Here is a 14,287-nt window from a genome sequence, read left to right as displayed (position 1 = left end):
AAGGTCCGCTCCGACTGTGAGAATCAACAGGTTGAAAATTGCAGGTTGAAGAAGAAAGTGCAAGAGGAGCTGCTGGGGGCAAATTCCCATGACGCTCCTGTCGCCACCTTCTATTATGCAAATGAGATCTTAACCGGGGGAAAAGATGTCCACTCTGAGTTAGTGAATCTGCGCGTCTGACCCACTTTCAATGCAGACGGCGCCCTTCGCATGACAATTAGCCATTTGACAGCGCTGTTGAGAGCGACTACTGCGACGCCATGTTCCTCCCGTCATATTTAATGCCTCTATGTCTCTTCTACAATTTCTCAGAGTTCTCTAATATTTTCTCTGCCTGGTTAAGGGGAAAGGTTCAATTTCCCTTCCCCAAGCAGGGACGGTTGAGAAGTCGCAGCCTGGAATAAGTCAAAAAAGTAGTCTCCGCTGTGTTTTACCACCTCTTCATATATCTGACCTTTTAAGGGAAGGTGGGTCAAACACCATACAGCATGCCCCAGGCCCGTCACTGCATTCACATAGAAATATAACTTCAATTTCCGAAAGATAGGAACAAACACATTACATTTCTAATGGAAATCATTTGTATTTTTGAGATTTCAAACAAAACCACTGTTCTATCTTTAAATTTCAAACGAAACCACTGTTCTATCTTTAAATTTCAAACAAAATCACTGTTCTATCTTTAAATTTCAAACAAAACCACTGTTCTATTTTTAAATTTCAAACGAAACCATTGTTCTATTCTTGAATTTCAATCGAAACCACTGTTCTATTTTTAAATTTCAAACGAAACCACTGTTCTATTTTTAAATTTCAAAGGAAACCACTGTTCTATTTTTAAATTTCAAAGGAAACCACTGTTCTATTTTTAAATTTCAAAGGAAACCACTGTTCTATTTTTAAATTTCAAACGAAACCACTGTTTTATTCTTTAATTTCAAACGAAACCACTGTTCTATTTTTAAATTTCAAACGAAACCGCTGTTCTATTTTTAAATTTCAAACGAAACCACTGTTCTATTTTTAAATTTCAAACGAAACCACTGTTCTATTCTTAAATTTCAAACGAAACCACTGTTCTATTTTTAGATTTCAAACGAAACCACTGTTCTATTCTTAAATTTCAAACAAAAACAACTGCAGTCTGAAGCCCACTGAAGCATAGATAGACTAATGAGGACTGGACCTACAGTTTAAACTGGGATTCGAACTACTATGTGCCTCCTCTCGGCATCGAATCCGAGACCCGTTGATTACAAGGCGACTACGGAAATCAGGTATCAGTAAACATTTCAGGAAGTAAGTACTCTACAAGCTGTGACTACCACAATCTACAGGCAGAAGCAGCATGGATTCTCAGCGACCGTAAACATTGATTAATCAAAGTCGAGAGAGTCGCACACATGCACGAGCGCCCCCACCCACATGCACAATCCAGCTAAGGCCACGGCGCTTAACCTTGTGGAGCGCCATAAACGTGGAACTGATAAGCAGCAGGGCGGATATCAAACGCTTAACAACCATATTCCGCTTCGAACAATCATGAAACGCTGCGGAATGCAATGTCGCTGCTTCCAACGCTTGTCCTTCCCTTCCTGGTTTTGTTACTAGCTAACCTAGCACCTTACGGATCAGTGGCGTGCAACTCTGGGGTTGTAATTGTGAGTATTTTTGAGCGACATGTCGTAAGGAGTGAAGTACGTCTTGCCCTTGTCCCCGTGGAAAAAGTTACCCATCAACGATAAACCCATTGGAAAGTTATATGCTGCTTTTATACTCGTGTAGAGTATAAATGTTACCTGTGAAAATGTTCTCCTTGAAACGTTACGTGCGAACGATGTATATGAGCTTGTTTTTAAGTCCACGTTATGCACAGATAGGCTAATTGAGACTGGACATACAGTTTAAGGTGGGGTCCGAACCACTATGTGTCTCCACCGGGTGTTGAACCGGGGACCCTTTGATTACAAGTCGAGGACGTTACCACTACGCCATCGAGGAGGCCCTCGTGAACGATGTACCATGGGGAAGTCATCCGTGAACAGTGTACCCCGTAAAAAGTTACCTGTAACCAACGTGTTATTTGAAAAAAATTCCACTGGGGAAATTCCGGTAACTGCCCCTGAAGTAGAGATTGGTTTGATTTGATTTTTTTTATTCAACGTCGCTTTTCTGCCACTACTGGCTAACCGCGACGTTGAGGATGATATGATGGAATTGAAGAAGGGACACTCACAAAGAAGCCATGTCCATGCTGGGATTCGAACCCGGCACCCCTGGTGACGTAGTGCGCTGTTCTAACCGAAGGAGATGTGGGAAAGCACTAAAATGAGCGGGGCGTTGCCCAACCCCCTTTTCATATACCACCATGCTTGTAAACCATTAAACCAAAGATTCATCCAACTGGGATGAAAATCAAACACTGCTTGATCCAACTCGGATGAAAATCAAACATTGCTTGATCCAAGTCGAATGCAAATCAAACACTGTCTGTTCGAACTCGGATGAAAATCAAACACTGCTTGATCCAACTCGGATGAAAATCAAATATTGTTAGATCCAACTATAAAATCAAACACTGTCTGATCCAACTCGAATGCAAATCAAACCCTGATTGATCTAACACGGATAAAAATCAAACCCTGCTTGATCCAACTTGGATAAAATTCAAACATTGCTTGATCAACTTGGATAATCAGAGTGTCGCCCAACTGGACGTAAGAAACAGGACCAGACACGTGTGGGAACTCAGCACAACGGGCTGAGCAAGACGATCAGGTGAGTAGTGAAATTCCACTAAACAAGAAACAAGACCAGTTCTTTTTTTTTCCGGACAACATGATGAACTTATCACGACTTAGCTGGAAGCAGGGAGAAGATGAAGAGGGTATATGAAATAACTTGAGCCATCAGAGCAATTCAACGAGATAGGAGCAAACATAAGATGTCATCAGGTCGTGAAGATTCCACCCTCATGGAGAAAGCCTCGAGGTTCTTCTGAAACCGGAAGGATAGAAATAAAAAGCGGGAAAGCATGCTTGGAGGTGAGCTATACATCAACGCGAATTATGACAAGACTCTCGCACAGCCGATGCCTTCTTGTAAAAAGGCCTGTGCACAGATTCTTTGCTTACATTTAACATCATCATTGGTAGGTCACGATATCAACATCACAGTTGCAAATTTGTGTTAACAGGCTGAAAACTGACAGTTTGAACGAAAGGATTCGTAGTGTATGTGTGTGTGGATAAAATACGGTAAGATTGTGTGACTGCGATTCTGTTATTGTGTTGAAATTCATAACCTACCAATGATGACGTCACATGTAAGGAAAGGAAGATTGTAGAGGCCTTGATCTAAGAAGGTACCGGCAGAGCACACTGAGCCAGTGGAGACTTTATGGAAACGATAACAAGCTGATTGGCTGCATGCACATTTATTACTGACTGTACATCGGTGAAGGATCAGTTATGTTCAATACTAAACCATTGAAGAAAATGTAATTCGTACATATTGTTGCATTTTATATATGCGAGGCCCCAAAATTTGTTACATACATTTCTTCCTGCATTTTATCACTTCACAGAAGTTAAATTTTATGTACAGTGGGATGCACAAGTATTACTCGGTAAAATGTCCATGACCATTTTCATTAACATTTCTCCGGCATCCTACGTGTTTTTGAGAACTGTATTTTTACGTATGGTAGCACAGAGGTTGTTAGAAACTTGTCTGGTGCTTAGTTTCAATTCATGTTGCGTACAACAAAGATAATAAGATAATAAACATGGTGCTGGACAATTTGCTTGATGACTTTTGCATCTCACTCTAAACATAATACTCTCTCTCCTATCTTTTACTATGATTTTGATTATCTTTCAACTCCAAAAAATAATAGTTATTACTGGATTCATTATTATTATTTCAAATCTATGTCAACACAATCTGACCATTTCCACTAAAATTCCTGACAACGTTCATGAGTACAAATGCTGGTCACGTGCAAGGTCGAAATAGAGGAGTCGTGGAGTTTCAACAGGGGATTAACACTTGAAGACAATGATAGTACCACGCCCATTCTACTAAGCCTACCAAAAATTTGCTACAAGTTCAATACCACATGTGTTGCTGAAACACCACCTTATATCTAGCAACAATAGTTATTTTCTTCTTAACATTTTGAATTCGACCCACACCTCTGGCGTCTCCATGGGTGGTCGAAGGTGGGCTTTGGCCCACAGTGCCCACCTATTTCTTGACAGAAATCGTTGATTTTTTATACAGCGAAATAGATCCAAGAGAAACTTTCGAATCATTTACAATATATTTAGTATTACACACATGCAGAGGGATAAAAAGAGAAAGACGCGATAGGAATATAAGAAGGACGAGAAATAGAAAGACAAGAAGGAAAAGAAATCAACAATAGAATTAGCATTACACACAGGCAAAGGGACACAGAGAGAAATAAAGAAACCGATAGAAATATATGAAGGACGAGAAATAGGAAAAAAAAAGAAGAAAGCTCGAGAATTTGATAGAGGCAAGAAGGAATTAGAATAGAAAGAAAGAAGATAGAAGAGAATTAGAAAGACAGACAAGAAGGAAGAGAATTACAGAGAGAAAAGAAGAAAGAGGAAAAAGTAGAGAAACAAGAAGGAAGAGAGTTAGAAACATGAAAGAAGAGAAACAGAAAGACAAGAAGGAAGAGAATAAAGAGACATGAAGGAAGTGAATTAAAAGAAGGAAAGAAGAACGAGGAAGGAAGGAAGAGAATTAGTCATGATGGAAGATAAATACAAAGACAAAAAGGAAGAGAAGTAGAAAGATGAAAGAGAATTAGAGGCATGAAGGAAGTGAAATAGAAATAGGAAGAGAATTAGAGGGTCAAGAAGGTAGAGAATTGTAAAGAGAGAAGAAGGAAGAGAAATTGAACGAAACACAAGAATGAAGAGAAACAGTAAACAGAAAAAAGAAAAACAACATAAAGCAAGAAGGTAGAGAAATTTACAAATGAGAAAAAGGAGGAGAAACAGAAAGAATGTAGAAATAAACTAAGTTTATCACACCGACAATAAACGTCTACATTCATAAATAATTAAATTGTAGCTTAAACAAGCACAGCCCTTGTAGCCAAGGCAGAATCTTGGCGACATTCATAAGGATTTTTCCTCCATCATAATGGCGACGATAAAGCCCCCTTGGAATTCTGTTTACAATGCAAGTCACCTGGATTATCTCTTATCTACTCGCTCAGCTTCTTAGCCTGTTTGGAGACCAGAACTATCTTTGTCTCCATCGCTTGCGCGTTTCGTCCCTAGCTTCAGCACGTGGTGTAAACTTTCGTCGTAGGCGCGGCGCTTAGAGAATTCTATACACATGTTTTGTGTGTAACATTATCCTCTCCAATCTTCGAAATTAGTGACCCCAATTAGCATTTAGTAAATACGTCATTTTCAAAGTTTTCTGCTTGTAAATCTCAAAACTTACACTAATATTACTATCGGTATAGAATCAGTAGTAAGGTGTGCTACATATAGGTGGGTCCGTCAGGCCCTTTTTGTATTAGCGAAGATTCTTGTGACGGATGTATGAGAATACAAATTTGCACAATACAGGTTCTGGAGATGTTTTCTCTGATAAGGCTTGGAATGGATAATTCAACGCAAGTTAACGTACGTATATGCAATAATTATTTGCTTAATTAATTTTTCAGAAAACCAAAGAATGGCCTTGTTAGAGGTCATCCAAATATTTTCGATCGCTATACCGGCCGCCACCAGACCCCGAACCTGTGTACAGAACAAGATAAATCGCGAAGTTAGTAATCTTCAAGGTTCCGAGTGACCTGTTTGGGCAACGATATTTTTAAAAAATATATCTAGTTTCTAACGACACCGTGATATATTAAATCCTGCGAAAATACATGTGTAACCCCCCCCCCAAAAAAAAGTTCCAGCGTGAATTTCACCCACAGTTATTTGGACATTTTTACTAATTTCGCTGTGCCACATTAAGCTCATTTTCACCCACAAAGTATAAACAGTCAATGAATCTACAACTAAGTCCCTTCTAAATGCTCAAGGAAAAATTCTAAAAGTTAGGAATAGTATTATTGCTTGATTGATTTGGTTCATTTTACTTCGCATTTCTGCCTCTTTTGGCTAATCGCGAAAATGAGGATGATATGATGAAGGAGACACTCATAAAGAACACCCATTCCCATGCAGAGATTCGAACCCGGTACCCCTGTCGAAGAATGGTATCGAAATGAGACTTTGCTGCGTCTCGGTCTCGAGTTGTAAACAGCTGTCTCGTTCTCGAGTGGCAAGTCCCGAGATATATAGCATAAACAATACAAAACAGCGTGTCAACGCACCAAATGTGCATATTTATAAATAAATCATATATTTTTCCAGAGGCCTGGCTTATTCTCGGTTTTGTCTCGACAAGGTCTGCTCGAGATCTCGTCCCGTTATACAATAATGTCTCGATACCATTTATAAAGCAGATTTGAAACCTTCACCTTAAATGTTCTATAGTGACTACAATTGATAGGATTCCGCTACAAACTGATACTAGATGATGTTGAGAGAATGTTAGGTAAACCTAACGAGGTAGAATAACAAGCTCAGAAAAGACGTAAACAAGCAACATTCCCCCTGGTAATTCTGAATTATTGTAACAATATATAATTAAAAATTATTCGATACTTCGGATACGATTTACAACTGGTTAATTGGTTTTCCCTGGACAGTTAATTAGAGATACTGTAATAAACGTTGACAATAATCGCACCGCAAAATCATGTCGGGAATATTCGAAATAGTAAGCAAGCCGTTTGCATATTACCTATTGTTGCGGTTAAAATGGTAAGTGCTAATGTGATGGATGTAATTGAGAAGAAATACAACATTCCAGCACGTACAATTAACGTACATACTTTTATTTTACGATCAAATAACAACTAGTGCTGCATGTTAATAGATTATTTTACAACAAAGTCTTGCTCTATTCTGGATCAACAAATTGTCCAGCCAATCAAAAACAGCAGAGAATGAACGTTATGTTTTAAAAATAATGTGTTTTTGCCGTGATCGTTTTCTTCTTTTTAAGTAGCAACAGTTACGACGAGATAATAAGTTGATGAAACAGAGTAAAAACAAAAAATAAAAATAAACAGCTATTATTACAAATTACTGGCTGGACACTAACATATATCATCTGACTGTCTAAAGTAGAAATTCAACAGCTGCCTGAGCTTGGTTAAACGAAATAATACGGTTTTCTCGGTGCAGTGCACCATGGAATTGATTTGTTTCGTACTTGTCAGACATTCGATTAACTGTAAAGGTAATACTTTAACATTTTAATAATACAAATAATAATGGTATATTTATAGGTGAAATTTGTAAATGCAGTTATTCGATATGATTTTCATATAGGGTAATACAAGCAAGTCTCAATGTACAAAAAAATAACAGTCGGCCCAAATCATGTATCAAAATGCCAATGAAATCTCTTCTACAATACTGTATAATCAAACAGTATTATACTGGTCGTAGCAATATGCCAGGCAAAATGCAAATGCGTTGCATATCCTACAGAAAGCAAGAAGATGCAAGTCAATGTTTTCCTAAGGATTACGGACGCACTGAAAAGTGCCTGGAAAATAACCAGTTTTTTTCTCAAATACGTTCACAGAAAGTCCATGATCACTTTAAAACCATAGAAATAAGTATGTAAGATTACAAGAATGAAACTTCGCTCACGATCCTCTACATGTCGAAAGCACTTCCAAAAATTTGGTTCAGCTTTTATGCAGTGCCCTTCAAGACAAGACAGTTTGACGGACATGGGTAAAAGTACCACGTAACGATAAAAATATGCCTACACAGTTTATATCTTAACACTAAATTAAAAACGACAACATTGAGTTTGGTGCAAAGATTGCGTTGCGTAAGTTTCGAGGACGGTGGGGGAAGCTCTGCAACAGACAGACACCTGTGACAGGATTACGTTATCTATGCTGGTATGCCACGTTCTTAATACTGTGAATCGAGACATTTAATTACGAGAGTGTAGCTCACAGAAGTCTTATTTACGGAAACGTTTGACTATTCATGTCTTTATTGTTGATTAACGTTATTCAAACATAACATTTATTCGAAAATTAGACGTTGTGATGACATCAACTTGATCTGCAGTACAAATTCGTGCAAGGGCAAGTAGGAAATGGCACTGTCACTATACAATCAAGGTGTATATTACGAAAACAGAATACATTCCTTTTCACTGGCTAATACAAAGTTGTTCAAATATGACACCTTTAAATGGTTTTCGCGGTAAAGATTTTTGCCCTTCGACAAACTTATCTCGTCGTAAAGGATTTGACATAATAAAATACATGAGAAATCGTACACTAGATTTCAGAGGGGCATTCACAAACACTGAATGTGCACAATAGTACAAAACAAATAAAGATTATGTTGTACTCACCATCAAAACCATGAACCTCGTTTTATTGGGCGCCTTGCCACCTTCCAAAATGTAAGAATAGTGTGTTTTTTCCTCCGTGATGACGTGTTCGAAATCCACCGCTCACAAACGTATTGCAAGAAGTTCCGTGATAACCATTAAATCCTTAAGTTTGATTGGGAAAATAAATACATACAAATCCGTCAGGAGTCACTGTTCACTCTCCAAGTTTCGAAACATGTGTCAAGATTCCCGGACATACACACACGCCCCCTTGGTCGAGCGTAAGGCACGTGTACAAGGAAAAAGGGCTGTTTTCCTGTGACGTAAACAAAGCACAATATCAATTTCCTTTTCTTGGCATTAACCACCAAAGCTATTTTGTAGCAAATATCAGAAAGACACATTCACCGAAAAACTTGTTCACAAAAACTCACAACACAACCTGAGTCATAACACACGTGTTTTGGGTTTGTATTTTCCCACGAAAAACTCTGGTTCCAGTGATTCGGTGCACAGTTTGTTTTCCAGTTCCCGGAAAATATCCCGATAAGGCACTGTTGTTTATGGGGGAGGAAGGCACTAACGCTGTGAAATGCCGGTAAACAAAATGTCTGCACCTTCTACCACGAGTTGCAGTTTATCGTGGGTGTACAGCTGATATCGCAACCATGATAAGGCTTGTTGAAGGACGGAATGTGTGTGTTATCCTCACGTAGTATTCTGGTCGTGCTTCTGTCCGCACGCACAACAATCGTTCCAACACTCGCACCGCGCGATCAACGACGGTGCAGTTCGCACGATGTCCAGAGGAACACTAACGCCAAATCCACAGGCGAGCGCCGTCTCGCTGCGGAATCGCTTTGCCGGACCCGGCACGGCACGGTCCACTCCACCCTGCGATGGTAACGCACCGACACACAATTCCACACCCGAACGGTCTGCGCGGCGGCGTTGCCACATGTCGCCGGCGGCACGGGACTAACCTGTTTCCCCTGGAGCTCTGCTATCTATGTCCTCAGGCTGTTGTGCTGGGGAATGCGTCGCCGTTCTGTCTCTCGACGTTAACCGCTACTATGAAAACAAATGATCAATTGAATTTAAAGAAGACATGCATTAACCAGATTCGAAACATTTCCCTTTTTATGTCCCTCCCAAAAGAAATAGTTAAATATTATGAAAAGTATTGGTAGTATTATATTAAAACGAACAAAAAATGTTCGAGCAACCCTTATCACAGAGTATTTATTTATTTGAACACAACAGGTGAGTGCTTTGAGTTTGCAAGTTCACATGATTTAATTACATGAATATTTTTGAAGTTGTAGAAATGTAAATGTCAACCCTAAAGTAAATGTACACAACAGAAAATATTATTACTAAAACAATAACTTATAATAATAGCACAAGCTAGATTGAAAATAGTAACATAAAATATCAGACTATCATGTATAAAAATAGCCTAATGAATATAAAATTTCAAATATTTCAATGTACAACGCATTATCTTTACACTCAATATTTCAAATCTGAACCACCACGTACAAAACAAAATATAAAGATATACTAATATACATAAAATATGAAATTAATATAAACACAGTAAAATTCAAGGATAGAAGATGTAATGTAGGGGCTTGTCTTAGTTACATTCTGAACCACAGAGAATTAATATTAAAATTCCTTTTGAAACTGAAGTCCGCATTCGTTGTGACTATTTGAATGAGTTAATATTTAAAAATATAACAGTCAGTGAATTATTAATTAACATTAGCGTAATTGTACAGTCCCTGCTTATTCATTTATACTATATCTAAGAATGAAACAAAGTTTAGCACAAACACATTAAGCGGGATTAGATTTAGTACACAAATAAGTTGATTCCGGAAATCTAATACAAGGTTTGTTGCTTTAAGTGAATAATGTTGACTTAATAATATGTCAAATATTCCCCATGGATGGATGGATAGATGACATGATGACATCACAAGACACAAGTCCCACAGAGGATTATACTTGCCATGGGTCTAGAAGCCAGAACCTCGTTAGTCTGCAAAATACAGTCCAGAGTGTACTACGTGGAAGTGAGGTTGACATTCGGGTGACTTCATGAAGGGGTCGCCTCTTTCTTCCTGTAATTATTGCTAATGCAAGTAACGTACAACTACCTCTATTTCACAAAACTTCGGTAACGATATCGCCGTATAATCAAAGGGTCCTAGGTTCGTTCCCTGGTGGGTACAGTCGTTCTGTTGGATCCCTATTTGAAGATCCAGCTCCGGTTAGTCTATAACGAACCCTGGTAAGTATCCTGATGTGAATATTATGTATCAAAGCTATGTTTAAAATCTACAAAAATCTGAACATTCCAGTGTTAGATGGGCCTCCCCCATGGCGCAGTGGTAGCGTCTTTGCCTTGTAATCAAGGGGTCCCGGGTTCGACACCCGGTGGAGGCACAAGTGGTTCGGATCCCACTTTAAACTGTAGGTCCAGTCCCGATTAGCCATACTGTGCATAAAGTGGGCTTAAAACACCAAACCCAACTCCAGTGTTAGATCTCTGATATGATTACAATATGTTATATGCTCCTCCCAGAAGAAAAAAAATATTTCTAGATCCGTCTATGTGTGTGTGTGCTTCTCTCTTCTTGTCTCCTCCCTGTTCTGTGTTCTGATTCCCTCTCTCTGCCTTGTTCTCACTCTCTTTCAGTTTCCCTCTATTCCTATACATCTCTGTCTTTGAGCCCTCTTCACCCTTGTCTGCTCTGCTATTGTATTTTCCTCTTCTTCTTGCACAATCTCTCTCTCTCTCTCTCTCTCTCTCTCTCTCTCTGTCTCTGTGTGTTATTCTCTTTCCTTCACTTGTTTATCTTTATTTCTCTTTCTGTCATGTTTCCCAGTCTCTCTTTCTCTCTCTCTCTCCACTTTCTCCCTTTATTTCTCTTTCTGTCATGTTTCACAATTTCTCTCTCTCTCTACTTTTTCCCTTTATTTCTCTTTCTGTCGTGTTTCAGTCTCTCTCTCTCTCTCTCTCTCCACTTTCCCCCTTAATTTCTCTTTCCGTAGTGTTTCACAATTTTCTCTCTCTCTCTCTCTCTCTCTATCTCTCTCTACTTTTCCCCTTTATTTCTCTTTCTGTCGTGTCTCACAATTTCTTTCTCTCTCTCTACTTTTCCCCGTTATTTCTCTTTCTAGCAAGTTCACAGCCTCTCTTTCTCTCTCTCTCTCTCTCCACTTTTCCCCTTTATTTCTCTTTCTGTCGTGTTTCACAATTTCTCTCTCTCTACTTTTCCCCTCTATTTCTCCATCTGTCGTGTTTCACAATTTATTTCTCTCTCTCTACTTTTTCCCTTTATTTCTCTTTCTGTCGTGTTTCACAATCTCTCCTCTCTCTCTCTTCTCTCTTCCCTCCCTCTCTCGTTATGTGTCTTCTTTCCGCTTCTCTCCCTTTTTCTATCCAATTTCTTAATCTGCATGTCTGTTTCTTTGCCGTCATCCTCTGCATTTGTCTGTCCCTATCTTTACCTTTCATTCTCCTTCTATGTCATCTCTCTCCCTTTCAATTTCTTCCCCCTTTCTCCATTTGCATCTTCGTGCTTCTGCCGACCTTCACAAACGCGCGCGCGGGCATACATGCGCGTTTTTCAACACACACACACACACACACACACACACACACACACACACAAAATCCATGTTTCGCAACGCATCCGCATGCGACGCATACTACGCACTTCTCTATTGCAACAGAGACGCCAAGATCTGTGTTGATTCGAAAAAAAATATTCGTTGTCATCATCCGTAGTGTCACAACAGCGAATCATGTATTTGTTTACCGGCGGTCACGTGTTGAGTGTATGTGAGACAGTGAGCTTTGAACGTCCGCACAAGTACTCGACTCGACCAGATGAAGTAAACATCGTAAATCTTAGGAAAACACGTCTTCCCTCTCCACTCCCAGTGTCTACTGTTGGAAGTTTTGGTTCATTCACATGTTCGTCGTTGCTATCTCTGGCGCTAACACACGCCTTCATATTGCGACTCTCTCTCTCTCTCTCTCTCTCTCTCTCTCTGATATACATGCATAGATGTACACACACTCACTTGTGTGTATGTATGTATTTATGTATGTGTATACCAAATCAATCAAGCAATAATACTATTCCTAACTTTTAGAATTTTTCCTTGAGCATTTAGAAGGGACTTAGTTGTAAACTTGTTGTTGTTGTTTATACTTTGTGGGTGAAAATGAGCTTAATGTGGCACAGCAAAATTAGTAAAAATGTCCAAATAACTATGGGTGAAATTCACGCTGGAACTTTTTGGGGGGGAGTTACACATGTATTTTCGCAGGATTTAAGATATAACGGTGTCGTTTCAAACGAGATATATTTTTTAAAAAAATCGTTGCCCAAACAGGTTAAAGGTCACTCGGAACCTTGAAGATTACTAACCTCAAGATTTATCTTGTTCTATAGGTGCCGACTCCATGGGACTTGGGGGGCTCGAGCCCCCCCCCAATGTTAACGATGTGGAGGCACAGCCCCCCCCAAATAATTTTGCTTAAGAGGATCTAATGTATTATTTTGCTTCTCTTGTAAAGTTTACTCTGAATTGTACCACATGAACTTAACTTTTAATACACATTTGAAATGTTCTAGACCAGGGGTTTCCAACTGGCGGCCCGCGGGCCGCATGTGGCCCACGATGCCTTTTTTTGCTGCACGCGAAGCCAGTTTGCAAAATATATTAATTTTATGTATTTTTATTCAAATACGTTCTATTTTTACTGAAGGAACAGTTTCAGAGTATGGACTTCCTTAAACAACTGGCGTTTATAACAGATATCACAGGTCATCTGAACGAACTGAACTTGAAACTGCAGGGAAGAAACCAGCTGGTGTCAGATTTAATGGGAAACATAAATGGGTTTCGTAATAAACTGAAGATTTTCAACGTTACTTTGGAGAGGAATAACCTGGTCCATTTTCCAAGTGTCGGCGGCTAGCAAAAGATGAAGAAACATTGGACTTGTCTGAATTCAGTGCAAAAATTAAAGAAATAATGGATGAGTGTGACTCCAGATTTAAAGATTTTGAAGAACTTAAAAGCAGCATCCAGCTATTTAGCAATCCTCTTGGCGTTAACATCGAAGAGCAAGAAGCTTCTCTCCTACTTGAATTGTGTGATTTGCAAGGCGATGTGTTCCTTCAAACTAGCCAAGAAAAGGAGCCAGAGTTTTTCAAATACCTTTCAAAGGAACGCTTTCCAAACCTTTGTAGTTTTGGGCAAAAAATGACATCGATGTTCGGCAGTACATACACGTGTGAAAGTGTTTCTTCTTCAATGAAGTTCATCAAGAACCGCTACAGAAGTCGACTGGCAGATTCTTCACTGCTTCATCTTCTGAGACTTTCAAATACAGAAATTGAAGTGGACATTAAAACTTTAATAAAAAAAGCAGATCGGCCTCAATTTTCACATTGAACACTTACTATGAAGGATTCTTATTTGTATGGTGTTTTTCATTTCTTTCAATTCATCCATAAGTATTGGGTTTCTGTGAAATAAATTGTAATTATACAATTTTGATTTGTGATTCCATTGTTTTTAATGCCTCATTTTAGAAATTTAGGTTATGCGAAAGTAAGTACTACATTCTCAGTTCAGTACTTACAATTTTTGTAATTTTTTATCCCCCCCCCCAAACAAAAATGCCGCCCGCCAATCAACTGCTGGATATAATTTTGGCCCTCGGACCATTTGAAGTTGGAAACCACTGTTCTAGACCATCAACTTTGGGGGCTGA

At 39.1% G+C, this 14,287-nt stretch overlaps 1 protein-coding gene across 1 annotated transcript in view; it reads right to left on the bottom strand.

Moving 5' to 3' along the window:
* The window catches only part of LOC145986657 (uncharacterized), a 426,247-nt gene extending 416,964 nt beyond the window's left edge, over nt 1-9,283 (bottom strand). The window contains exon 1 of the mRNA XM_083120936.1: nt 8,500-9,283. Within this exon, the coding sequence (XP_082977062.1) occupies nt 8,500-8,511 (12 nt within the window). The 5' untranslated portion in view covers nt 8,512-9,283. The remainder of the gene's footprint in view (nt 1-8,499) is intronic.
* Nucleotides 9,284-14,287: the final 5,004 nt, after the last annotated feature.

This window comes from Lepisma saccharinum, chromosome 4 (assembly GCF_977018435.1).
Source record: "Lepisma saccharinum chromosome 4, izLepSacc3.1, whole genome shotgun sequence".
In the NCBI taxonomy this organism is placed as follows: domain Eukaryota; kingdom Metazoa; phylum Arthropoda; class Insecta; order Zygentoma; family Lepismatidae; genus Lepisma; species Lepisma saccharinum.
Note: the sequence above shows the minus strand (reverse complement) of the source record. Positions and strands in the feature narration are given on the sequence as shown.